Consider the following 22,326-nt stretch of genomic DNA (forward strand, 5'->3'; position numbering starts at 1 on the left):
AGATGTAGTGGCACATCTGAATCCCCAGAACTGAGGCTGTGAAACCGTGAGGATCAGAAATTCAAGGTCATCTTGGTGCAAATAGCAAGGTGGAGGCAGCCTGAGCCTCAGTTTGTTTGTTTGTTTGTTTGTTTGTTTGTTTGAGTGTAACTGACCCAGTGTCACACAGTTGCTTAGTGGCAGAAGCAAAGCTAGTCTATCTTTATATCATGGGTCATTAAGGCTCATGTACTGAATAAGTGATTGAACAAGCACAATCAACAAGACCGGATGCTGGGAGATTCATCCAGGACAGCCTGCTGAATCTGTCTAGTACAGGCATTTCAAAGGGTCAGGCTGCAGGGGCTGGGCACAATGACTAGGCATGGGCACCTCCTCGAGTGTGAAGCATACTCCCCAGAACCCTGTGTTCCTGCCTCCCTTGGTTCCCAGAGGCAAGGCCAGTCTCTGCCCTCCCTTATCTAGCCCTCTGACAACTGTGCTCAGTATCTGTCTTCTCCTACTGCAGATCCAAGGCTGGCTTTGCTCAGCCCCGTTTGGCCAATACTGATTGCCCAGCAAGACACGGCCCATTCTTTCCTGAATAAAAGAGAAGACCACCACAAACGCTCCACAACACCTGAAGAGAGCCAGACAAGCCAGAGGCTACACCCAACAGGCAAGCAAGGAATCAGCGACTGTCACCCAGCTCAGGAGCAACCGTGCAGCTGACAAGGTGCCGGCCATAGGCTTGTTTCTTCTAAAGAGGGACAAGGGACAAAGCCTCAACTCTGCAGTCAGGACCTGAGGGATCTCAGCACCCGGGATTGTGCAGGTCAGGGAGTTTGGGGTGTGGGGAGCAGAGTTCGTGAAGTTCACAGGGACAATTGAGAGGCCTGGCGATATGTGTTAGTACAGCCTGGTGATCAGTTCCCAAAAAAATCCCATTGTTACCTCAGAGGTTGGGGAAGTTAACAATGTCTGCTGTGGAGTCAGAATAGAAAAACGGATACCTGTGTGCTACGTGCTTACTGTTCTGAGCAGCGGAACTGCGGGAAATTACTAGCAATAACAGCAGCTCTGCTAAACAGACTAGCAAATGTTGTAATCTCAGCACTCGAGAGATTGAGGCAGAAGGACTGAGTTCCAGGCCGGCTTGGGCCTCCAGTGAGAACTTATCTCAAAATAATAATAGCAGGTAACATGTCTTAAGCATGTCAATTGGGTTGGCACGTTCATTTCTTCCCTTTCTGTCCTCAGATTAACCCTCAGAGACGGATGTCATTGTCCTTCCTCTGAAAGGTCTGCCCCATGGGGCTTTTTTATATTTGTGTCATTTGATGTTACATCCTAGGCTCCTAAAAAATACTTCCTGACCATGCAGGCATTCAGTTACATGTTTGCTGAGGAACAGGTGAATTTCCATTTTGCAGACGAGGAAACCAAGGACCCGAGCAGTAAGTGGCTTGCTCTGGGTAGGCAGCCTAGGGCATCATGCCCTACTTTAGGGCATCATGCCCTATAGAACTTTCTGGAAGGATGGACATGCTCTGCAACCTGTCCCTTATGACAGCTATTAGCCACATGTGGTTGCTGAGGACTTAAAACATGGCGAGTGTGTGGAAATCTGAATTTATAATCTCATATAAATCTTGACTAGTTAAAAGCTGACATTAGAAATAGCGGCATGTGGCTGATGGTGGCTTCTCCGAATAGCACAGCCGGGAGCTTAAGGGTTTGAGCACCAGAGACTGATGCCAGATTCCAGGATGTAAAGTGCACACAGGGTCAAGGTTTTCCTGTGGCACTGCAGAAATCCCCGGCTTTAGGTTCCACGGAGCGGGGGAGGGGAGGTTGCCAGCCAGCAGAGGTCCCAGCGCATGCTTTTGCTGTCCTTCTGCCACAGCAGTCTGGGAGGGTCTTTTACCCAGGTCGAGAATGATGTGATGGCTCCAGAGGGGACCTGGATGACTGAGGACCACCTGCTGAGCTGGGGCAGAGCTCAAGGCCTGCGATCTTGAAGTCCTGAGTCCTTGAGCCTTTTACGGCTCAGCAGAAAGAGAAGCAAGGTGCCATGCCTCTCCCACACACACCATGGGTGAATCAGGCTGTGGGCATTACTAGTGGGTGAGGGGCTTCAGTGTTCACACGCTAGAGCAGGGGTATGCACTCATTACACGCATAGTGGCTTCCAGATGGCAGCTCCTTCCTCCTCCAGGCCTCTGTCCAGGTTGGCTGGTGTCTTCCTTCCCATCCCATCCAAGGGTGATGTTGAGAAATGCCTAAAGCAGATGATGGCCTGAGTGTGTGACTCCTAGAGAGAGCCCACTCCAGACTTTGTCAGTTTTATCGAGGATCAGGGTTTAAACAGGAGAGTACCTGTGTGGGTGGTTGAGCATCGTGTATCATCAGCTAAGGTTAACAGTTACGTCACAGATGGTTTGGAGAAACCATGGATTAATTCACTAAGCTTTGATGACATCACCAGAGGGGGGCGCGGGTTGGAGGTGGGGAAACGGAGGCACAACAAAGTAGCTGGTACAGTTCACTCATCAAGGGTGCAGCCATGCCAGGACTCATCCCGGGCAAAACCAGGAGGGAAATATGGAGGATGATGGGGGAAGGGGTGATAAGCAACTCAAAAGGGAGGTCTGTTTTCTCTACTCAGAGATGAGGCACCCCCCACCCAGGCTGGCCTATATTCCCACTGTGGCCCTCTCCATGTGCCAGCCTCACCCTCCAAAGGCATTCTGACCTTCCCAGCCCCAGTGCAGTTCCAAATCTACAGGATGTGCCGGCCAAGGATTCCCAGCAAAGACATAACTGGGGCTGGCCAGCAAGCCTGTTCTTTTGTACAGAACTATCTAGATTATTCAGCCCTTGGGAGGAAGGCCAGGGCCACGGACAAACCTTTGGCAAGCAGAACCGAGTGTTTAGAGAGCTGGCCCCACCTTCGTGGCCCAGCCAACCTCCTCCAGGAGCCCAGCCAACCTCAAGAGTCTTTCGGAGCTCTGCATTCTCTCCCTAATAGTCTCTCTCTCTTTCTCCTGTTCTTTCTTTCCTTCCTTTTCTTTTTCTTTTTCTTTTTTTTTCCTTCATGTTTTTATGCTGTCCTGGAGACAGAACCCAAGCCTTCATACATGCTAGATAAGCACGTCTACCCCTGAGGCACATCGCCAACCCTAACATCCACTTCTGAACAGAAGGTTGGGCAGAGAAATAACACAGACCTCATTAGAGTGGGCTCTTTGGTGACAATCCAAACTATTTTCTAGGGCCAACTGTATGGGTCTGTGGTCTCTGGGATTACACAGGCTCTGTATTCACAAAGGCCTTAAGCTGAGGTTTAAATTGTCTTGTTCTTTGGAGTCACCTAACCTTGCACTTGTTCTGTGTATGCAAAGCATGATGAGATGGTAGAACTGGTAATAGATCTGGGCCCTGGAAGTTCCTCATTCCTACCTCTTAATCAGTGTCCCTGATGGGGACCTGTGAGTGCTGCCTACCAGATGACTTAGTGTGGCTCAGGGTGGCCTATGACAGTCTGCAAGTGTTCCTGAGTCTCCCTTCTTATGTCCCAAGGAATTAAAAATGAAATAGTGACTTTAACACTTGTGATTGGAGCCAGGTATAGCAGCCTAAGCCTTTTAATCCCAGCCATTGGGAAGCAGAGGCAGGCAGATCTCTGTTAGTTCGAGGCCAGTCTGGACTACAGAGTGAGTTCCAGGACAGACAGAGTTACACAGAGCAACCCTGTCTCAAAAAAACAACACACACACACACACACACAGAGAGAGAGAGAGAGAGAGAGAGAGAGAGAGAGAGAGAGAGAGAGAGAGAGAGAGAGAGAGAGAGACTCACACAAAACAAAACTATGATTGGTCTGGAGTAGACCACAGAAACAACGGAACATTTTGTCCTGTTTTGTGCCTCAGCTTCATGCTGAATCTCCGAGGTGACAATATGGAGTCCCTGTCAGAGGTATCCACTAAGACCCTCCTTCTGGGGTCTTAAACACAAGAACAGGCAAGCAGCATTCACCTCCATGCCATTTATGACAGGGATGCTAGCTGAGCATTCACCAATGGGGGAGACCCAGTGCATAATCTGCGCTGCAGGACCAGACACTTCCATTAGGGCCATGCAACAGGAGAGTCTGCTGTCATGAGATGAATTCATGTTGGCAAAGAGTGGAAAAGCTACCAAAGAGTCCAAATCATGCATTTGTTTGCATAGGTGCACAGGGAATACACAATGGGAAAGACTTTGGGCTGTGTATCTTTTTTTTTTTTTTTTTTGAGACAAGGTCTTTAGGTAGTCCTGACTCTCCTAGAACTTACTATGTAGACACCAGGCTGACCTTGAACTCATAGCAATGACCCCACTTCTTCCTCCCCCAAAGTGCTAGGATTAAAAGGCGGGCGCCTCCACACCTGGTGGGCCAGATTGTCTTAAATGCCCACAGCTGTTCTTTTTGGTGGCTGATGTTTTCCCCTTTCTTGCTCTCCTCTGTTTTCTGAGCTCTCTGTGGGGAGGCACATGTATCACTATGAGGCACTGGGTAGCAGGGGCCAGGCTAGGATGCAAGCTGTGGAGGCTGATTGCCAGGCATCAGAGCTCTGCTTCTGGAAGGCGGGCAATCTCAGGAAAGGGGTTTTTCTTCTCCAGGTCTTACCTTCTGCATCTGTGCCTTCCCCCAGGGTCGAGACCAAATGAATTCCTGTGCATGCAGAGTTTAGAGCCATGTCAAGGGCATAGTAAACTGCAAGGGCTTGCTGACATTATTATTGTTTAGAAATCATAGAGTCTCAGCATTTAGGAGACTGAGGCAGAAGGACCAAGAGTTCCAGCTATCCCTGGTCACATAACAAGGCCCTACCTCAGGTTTATGATGGTCCTCTTGCCTCTGCTTCCCGAGTGCTGGGATTACAAGCATGATGCACCATGGTTGGTTGGCATTCACTACTTTTGTAAGTGAGGCAGAAAGTTTTTGAAAGGCAGAAAATGGAAGTTAGTTCACTCCATGCTCTTAGGGAGATATGAAGAGGCCTAGGCTAGATTTACAGACCCAGGTCCATAGCACGAATAATAAAAACTGAGAGACAGATATTAGGGTTCAACCTGAAGGTCAGAAAAGCAAAACAGTCAGTCACTGGCTCTTACCTCTCTCTACCTGAGCCTGAAATGGAGATCCTGCATCAAGGAATCTCAGAATGAGACTATGTTTGAGGACTGTCTCCTCCTGTCTTATATTCCTCTCTAGGGCTGAGATTAAAGGCGTGCACCACCACTGCCCAGTTTCTATGGCAAACTAGTGTGGCTACTGGGATTAAAGGTGTGTGTCACCACTGCCTGGTCTGTAATGCTGACCAGGGTGGTCATTTTACTCTCTGATCTTCAGGCCAGCTTTATTTATTAAAATACAAATGAAATATCACTACCCAGGTCACCTGCAGATTTCCAGGTTTGTCCAAGGCCTGACCACAGCCCCTCACCTCAGGGCTGTGCATCTTCTTCTTTGTCTTTCCAAACCCAACACCTCGGGTACGAACGTGAAGTTACAGGTTTACTAAAATAGCTCTAGTTAGGTTGTCTATGGCAACGAGTTGAAGAAGCGGTATGAGTTCAAAGTCAGTTTGCTCTACCTTAAGAAAAAAAAATCTCTTTAGTTAAATCTTGATAATAATAGGTGGACATAAATTTATGCTCACACGGGTATGCAAACTAACAATGCTCTCATTTCAAAACTTTTTTGTCACCCCCTGAAAGTCCCTTATTTTCCTCTGTTAACTGTCCCGGCTCTCCGACCCTTGGCGTCCTCTGCTGTGCTTCCTGGCTTTCCCATCTTCCTGTTTGAACATTTTACTTACGTCTTTTGTTCTCAAGTGGTTTGCTTTTTTTAAGACAAAAACCTCACTATGTAGCCCAATCTGTCCTTGGACTCTTCATCTTCCTGCTTCAGCCTCCCAAGGACGGCAGCTGTGTGCCACCAAATGCAGCTGGGAGCGTCCTTTCGACTCGTCTCTAGCTTCTTTCGCATATGGGAACCGCTTCAAGGATCTTCCAGGCTATAGCGTGAGTGAAGTTGGATCATTGATAGATGAATTAATGATGATCTCAGCTCAACAAATATTTACTGAGAGGCCGAGTACCTGCCACAGGAACCCAGCAAGGATTATAACGTTCACTGGAGGGCTTCAAGTGGAAAAGAAACAGAAAGAAAAGGGAGAAAGGGAGGGAAGAAAAAGAAGAAACGAATTATGTAAAATATGATGAGCCAACAAGGGCAAAGTTGAGGGCCATGGTAATTGAGGTCCTGGGCCTCAAAATAAATAAATAGATAGATAGATAGATAGATAGATAGATAGATAGATAGATAGAAAAAGAAGAAAGAAAAACGTAATAGTAATAGATTGGGATAAACAGTAAGGAGAAGCAGAAAGCAGGACACAGGGTGCAGGGATGCTCTCAGGGATGCTGCCCCTGAGAGAAGGTGAGGAGAGCACAGCCATCCCGGAACCCCTGACATGCCCTGAGGTCTGTCCCACGGAGCCACCTCGTGTCCTGGAGCCCGGGACGTGGGGGCCAGAAAGTTTCTGTGGAGCATGCCTGGCCTGCCTAGGGGACAGCTGGGGTGCGGCTAAGAGAGATCAATAGTAAGGAACCCTGGGTACCTCTTCCAGACCCTTGCGGGCTAAGCACCTTCCCGCCCACAGACCCCGCCCCTAAAACTGAGCTCCGCCCTCCTGCCTGTTAGTCTCCAACAGACCCGCCACTCAAACGACGCTCCGCCTTCCACCCTGCAGACCCCGCCTCTCGTCCCGCCTTCAGGCCCCGCCCCTCAGCCGCCATTGACAGTGCAGGCTTGCACTTCCTAGTGGAGGGATGGTTGCGTTTCGAGCGGGCACCGTAGCCCCGCAGCGCGCGCTGCTCTGGTAGCCGCTTGCAAGCGGGCGCGATTCGGGTTCGTGGGTGCAAAGGTGCGGCCCACGCCTCCCTCAGCGCCTCAGCGCCTAAGCGCCTGCCGGGCGGGACCCGGGACGGTGAGTGCAGCTTGGGCTGCGTGCTGGATCCCGGGGACCCCGGGCGGGGGCTCTGCACCTTCACCTCACCTACTTGCACGTAGCCCAGGACGCATCTAGCGGCCACAGACACGATCCCTGAGACTAAGGCGAGCCCGGTACTGGAGCGCTCTCTCTCTCTCTGGATCCCTTGGCCTAGAAAAGAACGCTCTCAGACTGTGAGGAATCAGAGACCTGGCTGGTCGCCCTAAGTAGTAGATGGGCAGAGAAGGTGTCTGTGTTTTCCTCTCTGTGACCTTGGGCGGGCCCCTCAGCCACCTGCCCAGCCAGGGTGTGATTTTCTCACTGTGGGAACAATGGTACTCAGTCTCTGTCGGCCAAGGTGAACCGAGGGAGCCAGGGGTATGCAGTAAATAGGTGCTTTTTGATGACTGGTTTGCTTCCCTTCTCTCTGGGCCTCCTGCAGCCCGGGGACAGTCAGAGTCCCTGCATGGGCAGAGCTTCGACACAAAGTTACTAGTTTTCTCCGAAAGATCCACTCCTCTCTTCGTTCCCAGGGAGAGTCGAACAGAATGGAATGTCCCCGGATTTCTTCCTCCATGGGGAACACTGGAGCCCCCTCTCTCCCTGTTTATCTCCTAACCGCCCAGACTTCGTAGCACATTGTTCTGCTTTAGCAAAGACTCTTTCTTCAATAGATAACAAAATGATTCTTCTTGTGGACTCAGCAGAACCGGGGAAAATTTCTCCAAACCCCAATCTCGGTCTATGTGTTATGCCCAAGATGGGTTCGTAAGGAAAATGAGGTGGAGAACTGAGACTGATTCATCGTTACGGGCTGTTAATTAGACCAGCGAGAGTCTGCACCTTTCCAATCTTCCCAAAGGATGGATGGAGGTCGGGTTCTCTGTGGGCGCTGTTGGGGCAAGCTTATTTCAGGGGGTTGAGAGTAGGGAAGTAGCAACTTTAGGTTGTTTGCAGTGGTCCCGTGTCAGTGTGTCCCCCTTCCTCCCCCTCATCATCCCCTATCCCTTAACATATCGGGGCAGGGCCATAGACTCCAAACACGAACATAATGTTTCTGACCACAGCTAGAGAACCAAGTTGAGCAGAATTTCTCCAAGTCAAATTAAGCTTAACTCAACAGATTTATTCCTTACTGGGTGTCCCCTGCCAGTGCCCTCCTAGTCTTCAAAGTCCCCCAAAGCCTAGTTCCAAGATGGTTCCGTGGACAAAGGTGTTTGCCCAAGGCTGACAACTTGAGTTCAATCCCTGGGTCCCATATGATGGAAAAAAGAGCTTAACTCTCCCAGGCTTTCACAAAATAAATAAAATTAAAGTTAAGGGGGGGGAAATGTGAGCACGAGACACAGACTAAGTGCTGTGAGATGCCACACTGTAGACGATACAGGGTCATGAATTAAGGGTTAGTAAAGGAAGTTGTCTCCTTGCTCCCAGCTGACTCCATAAAAATGGGCTCAGAGTTCCTGAACTCTGATATCCATACAGATACCCAATGTCCTGAAAAGAGCAACTGGCCTAGCTTCTACCCCACAGTTCCCAAATAAATCAACTTTTTTTTTAAAAAAAAATGAGCTCATTCCCCCACATACACACACAGACTTTGCACTGTGTGCTGTCCTGTGTACCAGGTCGTGAGATACCCTTCAAGTTAATAGAGTCTCCTCTTGTGGTTGAGGGATCTCTGTTTCCGTTCCTTCAATTCTCCTTGCCAACTCAGATCTCACACTAAGCAGCAACAGCAACCTGACGTTTTACACACAGTGTCTCGTTCTCTCTCACTCTCCATCCTTCACGGGATGGTTTCTTCATTTGCTGACAGTGGTGTCTGCCTGCAGGGCCCACAGCTAACAGAAACACTATTCTCATTGTAGGTCGGGAATCACTCACAATGGAGGCAAGCAAGCAGATGCGAGTGTCTCGGCCTTACAAAATCAGCGAATCTTCAAAGGTAACGTGGGCAGTGCCTCTCCACCCGTGGTATCAATTCCAGTTGCCTCCGTCTTATGTCTCCTTAACTGTGTCCACATGTGGGTTTGCAGAGGAGCTGCTGGGTGTAGCTCCCTCTGTTCTCCATATCACCATGACGGGTGGGACAAAAGAATCAAGGAACTTCTGCCTTCATGTGGACCTTACCAACGATGTGAGTCTCATGGAGCCTCTGACCTTAAAGTAGGACTCATCTTCCTGATGTTAGGATACCAGCGATCACTTCCCTGTTTGTGTCCAACTCCCTGGGACCCCAAGAATGAACAAGTATGGACTCCCTGGGTTCTGGCCACCAGCCTACATCAAGTTGGTTCCATTAGAATCAGCCTCAGCAAGTCAGGAAAGAGTCCAGGGAGAATGGCCATTGCCCACGTGGGCAGGGTGCACATTTGTAATCTCAGCACTTGAAGGCTGAGACAAGAAGACAACCAAGAGTTTAAGGTCAGTCCTGCCTATATAATTAGTACAGGCTGGTTGGCCAGTCAGAGTTACTTAGCAAAATCCTCTCTCAAAAACCAGCCTGTGTATATGTGTGTATGGAGGTGTCACATACCTTTAACTCCAGGAGAAACTGATGGATCTCTGAGTTTACAGGGTGAGTTCTAGGACAGCCAGGGCTACAGAGAGCCCTGTCTTAGAAGAAAACAAACAAACAAACAAAAATCAATAAAAACAAACAGGACTGGTGAGAAGGCTCAGTGGGTAAAGGCATTTGCAACTAAACTAATCCTGAGTTCAAACCCCGGGATTCACGTGGTGAAAGGAGAGAGCTAACTCATGTGAGTTATCCTCTGAGCTTTACATGTAAACAGTGGCACACATCACTACCCACCCCAAGAAACTAAGTCAATAAATGTAATAACAATAACATTTTAAAAAGAAAAAGAAGAAAAGAAAAAGAAATAAGGAATACAAGATACAAGGGTTGGGAGAATGCTTGACTAGCCTGGCACGCATGAAACCCTGGGTTCAGTCCCCAACACTGTATATACAGGGTACAGTGGAACATACCTGTAATCCTAGCACTCAGGAGGTAGAGGATCAGAAATTAAAGATCACCCTCCACGACATAACAAGAGGACAGGAGGGCTGGGCGTGGCGATTGTCCACAAGACAAGGGGAGAAGGAGGAGATGAAGAGAAAGGGAGAGGAGGAGAAGAAAACAACACAAGGAAAATACAAACAGCTGGTACGGTCAACAAACACCAACTAAGAATGGGCAGCCCGAGGACAGCATTCCTACAGGTGTGCCCGTCCCTGGGTTCTCAGCCCAGAATCTGAGATGAGAACGGGCATCAGGTGGGTGGTGATGGTGGACTCCTTGAAACTGAGCAGAGGACACGGGGAGGGGAGGGTTTAGCACAACAGTGAACCCAGCACTTTGTAAGACAGGAGACTGTTTCCCCTTGGAGCTTTAAGCACAGCAGCCCACGTTTCTCAAACGCCCTCTGGGCCGTCTCATTGATTCCCTACATCTGAATGATAAATGTGTTCGTTTTGGTCAGGCGAGGAAGTGGGTCTGTGTCTAACCTGAGACCACACAGCTGGCAGGACACAGAGATGGAGTTCTAACTTCAATCCATCGGACTTTTAGCAGTGGGGGCGGGGGTGGTACAGCAGCACTCTCCTGTTGGGAAAATGTTTACAAAGTATCTATCAGGACTTAGAAGAAGGAAAAAAAAGGAAAGAAAGAGAAGACAGAAGAGAGGAAGCCTTAGGCTCCTGGTGGTAAAAGAGGAAGACAGAGAAAGCACACAGGCAGTTCCTTTTGTTGTTTCTGGGTTTTCTTTGTTTGTTTTTGTCTTTGCTTTTTCGAGACAAGGTTTTTCTGTGTAGTCTTGGCTGTCCTAAACTATCATTCTGCAGATCAGGCTGGCCTGGAACTCACAGAGATCTGCCAAGTAGACAGTTTCTAGGGATTATATATAGTGGGCTGGCTAGACGACTCAACACGCAAAATCACTTGCTGCTCAAGTCTGACAGACAACCCGAGCTCCCTGCCTTGAATGTCTGAGCTGAAAGGAGAACGGACCTCTCACCTCCACATTCACATTGTGCTGTGTGCTTATGTGCTAATAAATATTTTATTCTCTTGTTTCATTTTATTTGAGGCAGTGTCTCTTTATGTAGTCCTGGCTGGTCTGGAACTTTCTAGGTAGACCAAGACTGGCCTTGGCCTCACAGAGGCCCAACTGCCTCTGCCTCTCGATACTAAGATTATAGGCTTGTGCCAGCACACCCAGCCAAATTTATAAAACATTACAGGAGGGAGGACAAGAAAGGAGAAGCATGCTCTCCGATGCCCCTGTGATGCTCCGGGGTTTACTTCTGTGGCTCTTATTCCATCTTATAACAATTGTCGTTACCTCTGGGCTGACTGTGGTCCCTGCAGGCCATGGACAGCAGGCCTGTGCTTTCTCTCCTGACGCACATTCTCTTCTCGCGCAGGTGTACCACCGGGCTGACCACTCCACCACCGTGCTGCAGCGGCTGAATGAGCAGCGGCTGCATGGCCTCTTCTGTGATGTGGTCCTCGTGGTGGAAGAGCAGCAAGTGCCCGCCCACCGCAACCTGCTGGCTGTCTGTAGCGACTACTTCAACTCCATGTTCACACTGGGCATGCGTGAGGCTTTCCAGAAGGAGGTGGAACTGGTCGGTGCCTCCTACGTGGGGCTCAAGGCCGTGGTGGACTTCCTCTACAGCAGTGAGCTGGAGCTGGACGGCAACAACATTGACTACATCCTGGAAACGGCGCACCTGCTGCAGATCTGGACAGTGGTGGACTTCTGCTGTGAGTACCTGGAGCAGGAGGTGAGTGAGGACAATTACCTCTACCTCCAGGAGCTGGCCTCCATCTACAGCCTCAAGCGGCTGGATGCCTTCATCGACAGCTTTGTCCTGAGCCGCTTCAGCACCCTGTCCTTCACGCCTGACTTCCTGCAGACCGTCTCTGTGCAGAAGCTGTGTGTCTACCTGAGCAGTGGCCAGGTCCAGCACACGTGGGAGTATGACCTGCTGCAGGCCGCTCTGCAGTGGCTCACCCAGCAGCCGGAGCGCGAGGCGCACACCTGCCGGGTGCTCGAGAACATCCGCTTCCCCCTCTTCCCTGAGGACATCCTGCTCCAGCGTGTGAAGCTGGCCATGGGCTCGCTGTTGCCCAGTGTGGCCGACGGCGAGGGCTTCGTGGAGGAGGCCCTGCGCTACCACAGCAACCTGGTGGCGCAGCCTGTCCTGCAGACAAAGCGGACGGCGTTGCGTTCTGAGGAGTGCTTGCTCTTCGTGGGTGGCGAGGTCTCCGAGCGGTGTTTGGAACTGAGCGATGACACCTGCTTCCTAGACACCAAGAACGAACAGTGGGTGAAGGAGACATCCCTGCCAGCCCGCCGGAGCCACCACTGCGTTGCCGTGCTCGGGGGCTTCATCTTCATTGCTGGTGGCAGTTTCTCGAGAGACAACGGAGGGGATGCAGCCTCTAACCTTCTTTATAGGTATGACCCCCGCCGTAAACAGTGGATCAAGGTGAGATTAAAGCAAATTAATTCGTTACTCTTGAGGCCTCCCTCTTTGCAGCTCCCTAACCTCACCCTGGCTTCCTGTTCGGACGCCTTGATGGCTGCCCTGCTTCTGAAAGAACTGGGATGATATAGTGATGGTCTGCATCCTTGCTGCCTTCCTCATGACCCGGGGTCGGGGTCAGGGGAGGCCACGCAACCACCATCTGAAGGGCTCGCTGCTGCCCAAAGTGGTGTTCTTCACTGGGATTTTCTACCCTGATGGGGCTACTCTGTGTCCTGTTTCCAGCACAGTGGCCATTAACAGCTTACATCTAATTACAACTAACAGCTATTACGTGTCAATGGCTGCTCCAGGCTCCATGACGGGCCTCAGCCAAGCAAGGGTCCCCATGCTTCAGAGCCTCTGCTGGGCTTCTGTAGGAGAAGGCCGCTTGTTCCTCCCAGCTGCCTGGCTAGCTTAGACCCAAAATAATCACACAGAAACTGTATTAATTAAATCACTGCTTGGCCCCTTAGCTCTAACTTCTTATTGGCTAACTCTTACATATGAATCTAACCCATTTCTATTAATCTGTGTGTCACCACGAGGTCGTGGCCTACCAGCAAAGTTTCAGCAGGTCTGTCTCCAGCGGCTCCGTGGCTTCTCCCTCACTCCGCCCTTCTTTCTCCCAGCATACAGTTCTGTCTTTCCACCTACCTAAGCTCTGCCCTGCTATAGGTCCAAAGCAGTTTCTTTATTCATTAATGGTATTCAAGCATACAGAGGGAAATCCCACATCAGGCTTCTCTTGTGGAGATATTTGAGGAGTAATGTTCCGGAAGCCACAAAGGCTTACTTAGTTCCATGCAACTTAGGGTCATTGTGGAGCCCAGACATCGGGCCCCATCAGCACACCTTAGCTGAATGTCTTAGTTACCGTTCTGTTGAAAGGAAGAGACACTGTAACCAAGGCAACTCTTAAAAAACGGGGGGGGGGGGAGTGCTGGAGAAATGGCTTGGTTGGTTAGGAGTACTTGTTTCTTTTTTTTTTTTCGGTTTTTTGAGATAGGGTTTCTCTGTGGCTTTGGATACTGTCCTGGAACTAGCTCTTGTAGACCAGGCTGTCCTCGAACTCACAGAGATCCGCCTGCCTCTGCCTCCCAAGTGCTGGGATTAAAGGTGTGCACTACCACCGCCCGGCTGAGGAGTACTTGTTTCTCTTGCAAAGGACCAGAGTTCAGTTCCCAGCACTCACATGGTTGCTCACAAACATCTGTGACTCCAGTTTCAGGGGATCTGAGGTCTTCTAACCTCCATGAGCAAACGGGAATCACATGCATATATGCAGGCAAAACACCTATACAAGTAATATAAAATAAGTACATTTTTAAAGAAAGCATTTAATTGGGAGCTTGCTTCCAGCTTCAAAGGATTAGTCCATTATCATCACAGCCAAAAGCAGATAGGCCTGAGGTAGAGCTATAACTGAGAGCTTTACATGTTGATCCTCGGGCAGCAGATAGAGAGACTGGGCTTGGCATGGGCTTTTAAAAACCCCAAAGCTCACTCCCAGTGAAACACTTCTTCCACAAGGCCACACCTCCTAATCTTTCCCAAACAGTTTACTAACCGGGGATTTTGCATGCGAGTTTATGAGCCTACGGGGGCTGTTCTCGTTCAAACCACCATACTGAGCTAGTGAGCGCTCAGGAGTTTCAAGATGCCACCTTGTCCTTCCCAAGTTTCACATTCTACCTCTGGATATGCTTGTGGCCTTGTAGGGCTAAGAGGGTGGTAGCGTGAGTTGATTGGCATCTGTATGGATGCAGTGGAGTGTCCCCTTCTACAGTCACCTCTCTAGACTGACACCTACTGAAATGTCTTTATGCTTACACCTCTGTGTGGCGAATTGCCTCATGGTCTGCTGAATTTAACGCCTCCCAGGCATGGGAGTTCACACCTGTAATCCCAGGATTTAAGAGGCTGAAGCAGGAGAATTGCCACAAGCCTGAAGCCAATTAGGGCTATGTAGTGATTCCAGGTGAGCTTGGGCAATAGTTTGGAACCTTGTTGCAAACTAAATAAATAAAGAAAAAAAAAAAGAAAAAAAACAAAAATAAATAAATAAATAAATAAAAGAGCAAAAGAGCTCACACAAAGGTGATCCCAGCACTTGGGATCACACACCTTTAGTCCCAGCACTAGGGAGATGGAGACAGGAGTGATATGATTGGGTAGAGAGAAGAATATAGGGCAGGAGGAGACAGGAGCTCAGGGCATTCTGAGGTTTGGTGGAGACAGATGCAGTCAGAGGAAGACTGCATTTATTTATTATTTATTTATTATTAGTTATTTATTTATTTTTGGTTTTTTTCTCTTTTTCTTTCTTTCTTTTTTTCTTTCTTTCTTTCTTTCTTTCTTTTTTTTGAGACAGGGTTTCTCTGTGTAACAGTCCTAGCTGTCCTGGAACTAGCTCTGTAGACCAGGCTGGCCTCACACTCACAGAGATCCGCCTGCCTCTGCCTCCCAAGTGCTGGGATTCAAGGCATGCACCACTACTGTCTGACTGACCATGGCAACTCTTATAAGGAAAACATTTAATTGGGGTGGCAGCTCATAGTTTCAGAGGTTCAGTCTATTATCATGATGGGGAGCATGGCGGCATGCAGGCAGTCATGGTGCTGGAGTAGTATCTGAAAGTATTGCAGGCAATAGGAAGTGAACTGAGGCACTGGGTAGTATCTTGAACATACATGAGACCTCAAAGCCCCCGCCTCCACAGTGGCACACTTCCTCCAACAAGACCATACCTACTCCAATAAGTCACATCCTCCTCATAGTGCCACTCCCTTTGGGGGCCATTTTCCTTTAAATCATCACTTTCCACTCCCTGTCCCCCAAAAACCTGTAGCCATATCATAGTGCAAAAATGCATCCAGTCCAACTTTAAAAGTTCCCACAGTCTATAGCAGTCTTGTTTCAAAGACTTGTTTCAAAGTCTCTTCTGAGACTTATGGCAATCTCTTAACTGTAATCCCCTTCAAAATTAAAACCAAAAAGCACATCACATACTTCCAACACATAATGGCCCAGGTTATACACTACTGTTCCAAAACTGGGGAAGGACGCACAGTGAGGAAATACTGCATCAAAACAAGACCAAAAACCAGCTGGGCAAATTCCAAAGTCTGCATCTCTTCAGGCGATCTTCAGATCTCCAGCTCCATTCAGCTTTGTTGACTGCAACACACTTCTTTCTTTTGGGCTGGTTCCACTCCCTGTTAGCAGCTGTCCTCAACAGGTGTCCGTGGCTTTAGCATCTTCAACATCTCTGAGACAATCCAGGCTTCAACTTCATAGATTCACACAATGGCCTCTGTAGGCCTCCACTCAGGGATACCCTAATACATGCCTGGCTTCAGCAGCTTTTTTTCATAATTCCTTTCTTCTCTCCTTAACTCTAAATCCAGAACCATGTGACTGAAGCTGCCAAGTTCTGCTGCTTGCTGAGGCTGGAACACGGATCTCTTGTTCAGTTACATCTTCATCAGCTTTCTCTCCTTCGCTCCATAAGCTTGGGTGTCTGGAAACTTGTTCTGTAGACCAGACTGGGCTCAGACTCAGAGGTCTGTCAGCCTCAGCCTTCCAAGTGAGGGGATTAAAGTTGGGCGAGCTTTTCTTTAGTTCTTTTCCCAAGTTGGAAAGTTTGCCGGGTGGGATCTTGCCCTGAGGTCACCACTCCCTTTATTTAATTTCTTAACCTTGTTTATCTCCTTGAACACAGGGTTTAGCTCCATCCCACTTCCAGGTGCTCTTTTTCTCCTCAAAATTTACTTTTTATAATTTACCCTGCTCAGCCTGCTCCTTTTCATTATAAATCTTTTTTTGTTTCGTTTTGGTTTTTGGTTTTTTGAAACAGGGTTTCTTTGTGTAACAGCCTTGGCTGTCCTGGAACTCACTTTGTAGACCAGGCTGGCCTTGAACTCACAGAGATCCTCTGCCTCCTGAGTGCTGAGATTAAAGGCACTGCCTGGCTTCATTATAAAACTTCATTAGAGTTACCACTAATACCTACACAACAGAGTCTATACTAGGCTGTTTTGAGATTTCCTCTACCAACTGAATTAATCCAAAACTCTTACTTTAGCCTCAGGCAAACTCTTCAGACAAGGGTAAAAAGCAGTCACTTTCTTCCCCAGAATACCACAAGAATGATCTCTAAGCAACATACTAAAATTCTTTTCCTCTGAAACTTCTTGAGTGGGTACCCCATAGTTCATCAAATCACACGCAGCACCACTGTCTTCCATGCTCCTACTAGTATGGCCCATCAAACAGCAGTTAAAACATTCAACTGCTTTTTAAATCCATAGTCCCAAGTCCATATTACTCCAAACTAAAACCTAGTCAAGCCTATAACAGCAATACTGTCTGTAGTCCTTGGTACCAACTTCTGTCTTATCTAGGGTTTCTATTGCTGTGAAGAGACACCATGACCATGGCAATTCTTAAAAAGAAAACATTTAATTGGGGTGGCTTGAATATAGTTTCAGAGGTTCAGTTCATTATCTCATGATGGGGAGCCTGGTGGCTCACAGGCAGATGTGGTGCTGGGGTAGTAGCTGAGAGTCCTACATCTTGCAGGCAATGAGGAAGAGACTGTGATACTGAGCAAAAGACCTCAAAGACCACCTCCACAGAGGCACACTTCTTCCAACAAAGCCACACCTCCCAATAGTGCCACTCCCTTTGGGGACCCTTTTCTTTCAAACCACCATAGTCACTTTCTATTCTGTTAACATGGATGGTGACAATGGATCAGTATTGATTTAAAAAAAAAATCTCAACCAAATTGTGCTTCAGTGGTAAGGCATTGCTCAATCTGCTGAAATCCCTGATGGGGAAGAGTGGAAAACTGGTTTTTGTTTAAAATTTTAAGTCTTGTATAGATTTATTTGTTTTATTTTATATGCATTAGTGTTATGCTTACATGTATGTCTGAGCACCATATGCATGTATGTCTGAGCACCATATGCATGTCTGGTGTCTGAGGAGATCAGAAGAACATAAGAGACTGAATTGTTTTTAATTTTATAAAGTCATTAATTTCTTGCATAATGTCAGTCCACGAGGTTGACCGTGCAGCCAAACCAATTTCAGGAGGTGTGCCCCATGCACCTCTTGAGGATTTGAGGTCTGATGAAAGCATCAGGGTTCTCAGAATCTCTACCAGTGTCACCCCATTTTCCTCAAGTCCAGGCCCTTCTCCCCAGCTCATCTGGCCACTGTCTGGCCCACTTGGGCCATTGACTCTGTGGACTCAGTTGAGAAACACGCTGCCAGGGCTTGGGGAAAGGAAGCTTCAGGTGTCTCGCCCTCACCACAGGTGGCCTCCATGAACCAGCGCCGTGTGGATTTCTATCTGGCCTCCCTTGAAGACATGCTGGTGGCTGTTGGTGGTCGGAACGAGAATGGAGCGCTGTCTTCTGTAGAGACCTACAGCCCCAAGACCAACTCCTGGACTTACGTGGCTGGCTTACCAAGGTGATGAGGGCTTGGGACAACTGCTGGAAGGTGATATTGTCACAGGAGAAAGTTTAGTCTTTGCCTTCTGTTTTCATAATGTCCTGGCTTCTGCAAAATGGAGTAGGCCATGAGGGGCTGAAGGCAGCTGCAGCTCAAGACAAGCATTTCCAGTTTTCAAGTTGGCTGGGCCCTGGGCTTCAGAGAATGAGTGTTGTGTTGGGATGGTCAGTCCCTTCCTAGAAGGCCTGACTGGGTGTAATCAGGAGGTCAGAGGGGCATGGGCCTTATCCTACCTGTGTTTTATTTGCTTACCTGCAGAATGAGTCCTACAGGGTAGCCTGGGGAAAGTTAGACACCATCTCTCTGACATTCTCCTTTTTTTTTTTAAGATTTTATTTATTTATTATGTATAGTGTTCTGCCTGCATGTATGTCTGAGGACCAGAAGAGGACGCCAGATCTCATTACAGATGGTTGTGAGCCACCATGTGGTTGCTGGGAAGTGAGCGCAGGACCTCTCGAAGAGGAGCCAGCGCTCTTAACCACTGAGCCATCTCTCCAGCCCTCTCTGACATTCTCATGTGGCCTCCAGCAAGCAGGGAGTACCCCAGAGATAGATAGCGGTGCACCCCACCACTGAACCTGCACACATCTGTCTACCCTGCCTAGGCTATACCTAAACCCAGACTCTGAACCTTCCTGGCTGTAAGATGCACAGAGTTAGCAGGGTGTGTGGGGTTGGAATGAATCTGTGTTTAAAGTCACAATTAAGCCTGTCCTGAGGGCTTATGCCTATCATCCCAACACCCAGGAAACTGAGGCAGAGGATTGAATTTGAGGCCATGCTAGGCTACATAGTGAGACTTTGTCTCAAATAAATAAATATGGAGTCCAGACACTAGGGGGCAATTCCTGGCTGCTATTGGTGAGCAGGTGACACTCTGTATCACTATGACGAGGCCCTGGGCATCCTTAGCAACCTGGTGAGTGGAGAGGTAGCCCGGGAGTGACAGTGGGCAGGTGGGCAGTGTTGATGGGCTCTCTGGGTAAACACCATTTGTCGGGCAGAATTAAGCTGGTGGTCATGCTGAGATGGGGTGCCACTACCACCACTGTCTTGGGACAATGGTGTGGGGGTGGGATTATTTCTACGGAGACACCCTGTGCTCCTAGTTGATGTGAACACAATCCATGATGTCATCATCAGCAATGTGTGCACAGCCCACATTGATGAGTTTCCCATCCAGCCTTCCTCAGTCATTGCCCTGTTGGCATAGCAGGCTTACACAAGCCCCACGTGAGCCAGGAGCTAGGCCTGATCCATCTCTTCTGCCTGCCCTGGGCGCTCCCTATGAACACCATCCCTGGCCCTTTCTAGCCCTGATTGTCGACCAAACCATGACACAAGGTTTCATATCTTTGGCCCTGTGCTATTTTGGGGGGGGGGTTGTGGGTTTTTCTCTTTTTATATTCACTTTGTGTGTGTGTGTGTGTGTGTGTGTGTGTGTGTGTGTGTATGTGTGTGTGTGCGCATGTGCACATACAGGTCCTACAGCACACACAGGGTAGTCAGAAGACAACTTACAGGAGTTGACCTCTTCCACCATGTAGGCTCTAGGGATCAGACTAAGGGTGTCAGGCACCTGTATCCACAGAACCTTTTTTCCGGTCCTCTCTGACATTGTTTTGAACCCATATTTATCGGTCTCACTTTGTTGCCCTGGCTGGCCCAGAGCTCACGGAGACCTCCCTGCCAAATGCTAAGATTAAAGGCATGCATCACAGGCCCAGTTAAACATCCTTTTTTGTCTTTTTCCCCCCACTTTGATAGCGTTTAGAGGAGTTAGGTTTACAGAGAACTGCACAGGAGGTGGAGTGCCCCCATGCATCCTCCCTGAGGCAGGGGACTCTTGTTCACCTGCCTTCTGTACCCCTTGTCCACTGACAGCTAAGGTCCGCGAGCTGTCTGTGGTTTACCGGCTCTGTGTTTTCTCCTCCGGCTCTCATGACGTCCTGAGAAGCAGGCTGTACCCCATTGGCAAAGAGCCCAAGTCCCCTACTCACAAAGATGGGACTGGGCTCTGCCCTGAGCTCCTCTGTCCCCTGGCCTCTCTGCAGGTTCACCTATGGCCACGCAGGCACCATCTACAAAGACTTCGTGTACATCTCAGGGGGCCACGACTACCAGATTGGCCCATACCGCAAGAACCTGCTGTGCTATGACCACCGGACGGACGTATGGGAGGAGAGGCGGCCCATGACAACAGCTCGAGGCTGGCACAGCATGTGCAGCCTGGGTGACAGCATCTATTCCATTGGAGGCAGTGATGACCACGTGGAGTCCATGGAACGCTTTGACGTGCTAGGCGTGGAGGCCTACAGCCCACAGTGCAACCAGTGGACCCGTGTGGCGCCGCTGCTGCAGGCCAACAGCGAATCGGGTGTGGCCGTGTGGCAGGGCCGTATCTATATCCTGGGCGGCTACAGCTGGGAGAACACGGCCTTCTCCAGGGCTGTGCAGGTGTATGACCGTGAAGCCGACAGGTGGAGCAGGGGTCCGGACCTCCCCAACGCCATCGCAGGTGTGTCGGCCTGTGTGTGTGCCCTCAACCCGAGGCTGGAGGAAAAGAAGAAGAGGAGCAAGGACAAGCGCCAGGACCGAGGTCAGTGACACCAAGGCTCTGGCAGAGCGGCCACATCCACGGCTGTCACACCCTGGGAGCTTTTTTGTACTTTTTTCATTCCTGGTATTTCTATGCTATCACAGTAAATAATAATTAAATATTCTTCACAACTTTACATAGTATCTTGTTTGAATACTTGCAATTGGGTCATCATGTCTGCATGGGCCTTCTTCCCAGGCCACACACCCCTGAAGGTCCCTGTGACTGTTCCCACCCACAGTTACTGGCTCACAGGTTATATGAAAAATTGGTAGTGAAAATCAGTGTCCCCAAGTTTTGGGCTTCCCCAAACCTAGTTGCAACTTTCGTACAGACACCCAAGCTGTGCTGAGGCACTAGAGGAGGCCTGTCCAGAGACTTGAGTTCTGAGCGTCAGCTGCATTCTGCATTCAGTTACCTCAGGCAAGGGCATGCATGTTTGTTGTGCATTTAAAGACATAGGAATCCCAAGCTCCCTGGACAGGCAGTTGAGACCCAGGGACTCTTGATTTTCCTGCTGAAGGTTCCATAGCAGCAGATTCTTTTCATGAATAATGTCATTTTCCTGGCTGGAAATCTTTGTGAATTCTCTGTCATTAAGAAGGAAGGGTAGGGAAAGGCGCAAACGTGTTTATGTGCGGTATTCCGTAGTGTGAGCTGCCTACCTAATGTCACTGTCGTAGCGAGCTCCCCAAATCTGCCTTCATTTTTTAAAAAATATTTATTTATTTATTATGTATACAATATTCTGTCTGTGTGTATGCCTGCAGTACAGAAGAGGGCACCAGACCTCATTACAGATGTTTGCGAGCCACCATGTAGTTGTTGGGAATTGAACTCAGGACCTTTGGAAGAGCAGGCTTAACCGCTGAGCCATCTCTCCAGCCCCTTGCCTTGATTTTCTCAGAAACAAAAACGCAGCCCTGTAGTGCTTTCAGTGACTTCTCTGGGCTGGTCCAGTCATTGGGAGCATTGCACAAATGAGTACACCGGTCCCCAAGAAGCCTAACTAGGGGCTGGAGAGATGACTCAGTGGTTAAGAGCATTGCCTGCTCTTCCTGAGTTCAATTCCCAGCAACCATATAGTGGCTCACAACCACCAGTAATAAGATCTGGTGCCAACTTCTGTCTGCAGGAACACATGCAGGCAGACCATTGTATACATAATAAATAACACAGCCGGCCATTCTTGCACTTTATAGTCTCTGACCTCTGAACTTTCAGGTAGATGGTGTGTGTGCATGCGTGTGCATGTGTGTGTGTGTGTGTTTAATGTGAGTAGAATTGGTGGTTTCTAAGGGGAGCTGAGTGCTTTAATAAGCTGTGTCTCAGTTAACAGCATGGAATGAATGGGGCTGGGACTAGCGCTCAGTTGGTAAGGTGTTTGACTAGCAAGAAGCCAGTCCGTGACTTCCATCCCGAGCACCACACATACTGAGCGTGATGACCCAAACCTGTAATCTCAGCACTTGGGAGGTGGGTGCAGGAGGATCAGAAGTTTAAGGTCATCCTTCACTATACAGCAAGTTTGAGCCTTGGCTACAGGAGATCATGTCTCAAATTAATGAATGAAATAGTAATAAATTAATAAGTAAAAATAAAAGCATTGGATGGACAGAAAAATATGAATCT

At 48.9% G+C, this 22,326-nt stretch overlaps 1 protein-coding gene across 2 annotated transcripts; it reads left to right on the plus strand.

Moving 5' to 3' along the window:
- Positions 1–455: 455 nt before the first annotated feature.
- Klhl36 (kelch like family member 36) lies at positions 456–20,830 on the plus strand. Of its 2 annotated transcripts, none has more exons than XM_048437395.3 (5): positions 456–715; positions 8,897–8,973; positions 11,460–12,530; positions 17,893–18,050; positions 20,150–20,830. In XM_048437395.3, exons 2-5 carry the CDS (start codon positions 8,914–8,916, stop codon positions 20,700–20,702), a joined length of 1,842 nt encoding a protein of 613 aa, XP_048293352.1. In that variant the 5' UTR covers positions 456–715; positions 8,897–8,913; the 3' UTR covers positions 20,703–20,830. The 2 variants fall into 2 exon arrangements, with proteins under 2 accessions (XP_048293352.1, XP_048293351.1); XM_048437394.3 differs by lacking the exon at positions 456–715 and adding an exon at positions 6,827–7,022.
- Positions 20,831–22,326: the final 1,496 nt, after the last annotated feature.

This window comes from Myodes glareolus, chromosome 22 (genome assembly GCF_982192425.1).
Source record: "Myodes glareolus chromosome 22, mMyoGla1.1, whole genome shotgun sequence".
Lineage (NCBI taxonomy): Eukaryota > Metazoa > Chordata > Mammalia > Rodentia > Cricetidae > Myodes > Myodes glareolus.

Excerpts from the sequence above, each read along its gene's own strand:
- Klhl36 (XM_048437395.3), top strand. The coding sequence starts at position 8,914 with ATGGAGGCAAGCAAGCAGATGCGAGTGTCTCGGCCTTACAAAATCAGC. Across the intron at positions 12,531-17,892 it reads GCCGTAAACAGTGGATCAAG|GTGGCCTCCATGAACCAGCG; the intron begins GTGAGATTAAAG and ends CCCTCACCACAG. Across the intron at positions 18,051-20,149 it reads TACGTGGCTGGCTTACCAAG|GTTCACCTATGGCCACGCAG; the intron begins GTGATGAGGGCT and ends GCCTCTCTGCAG.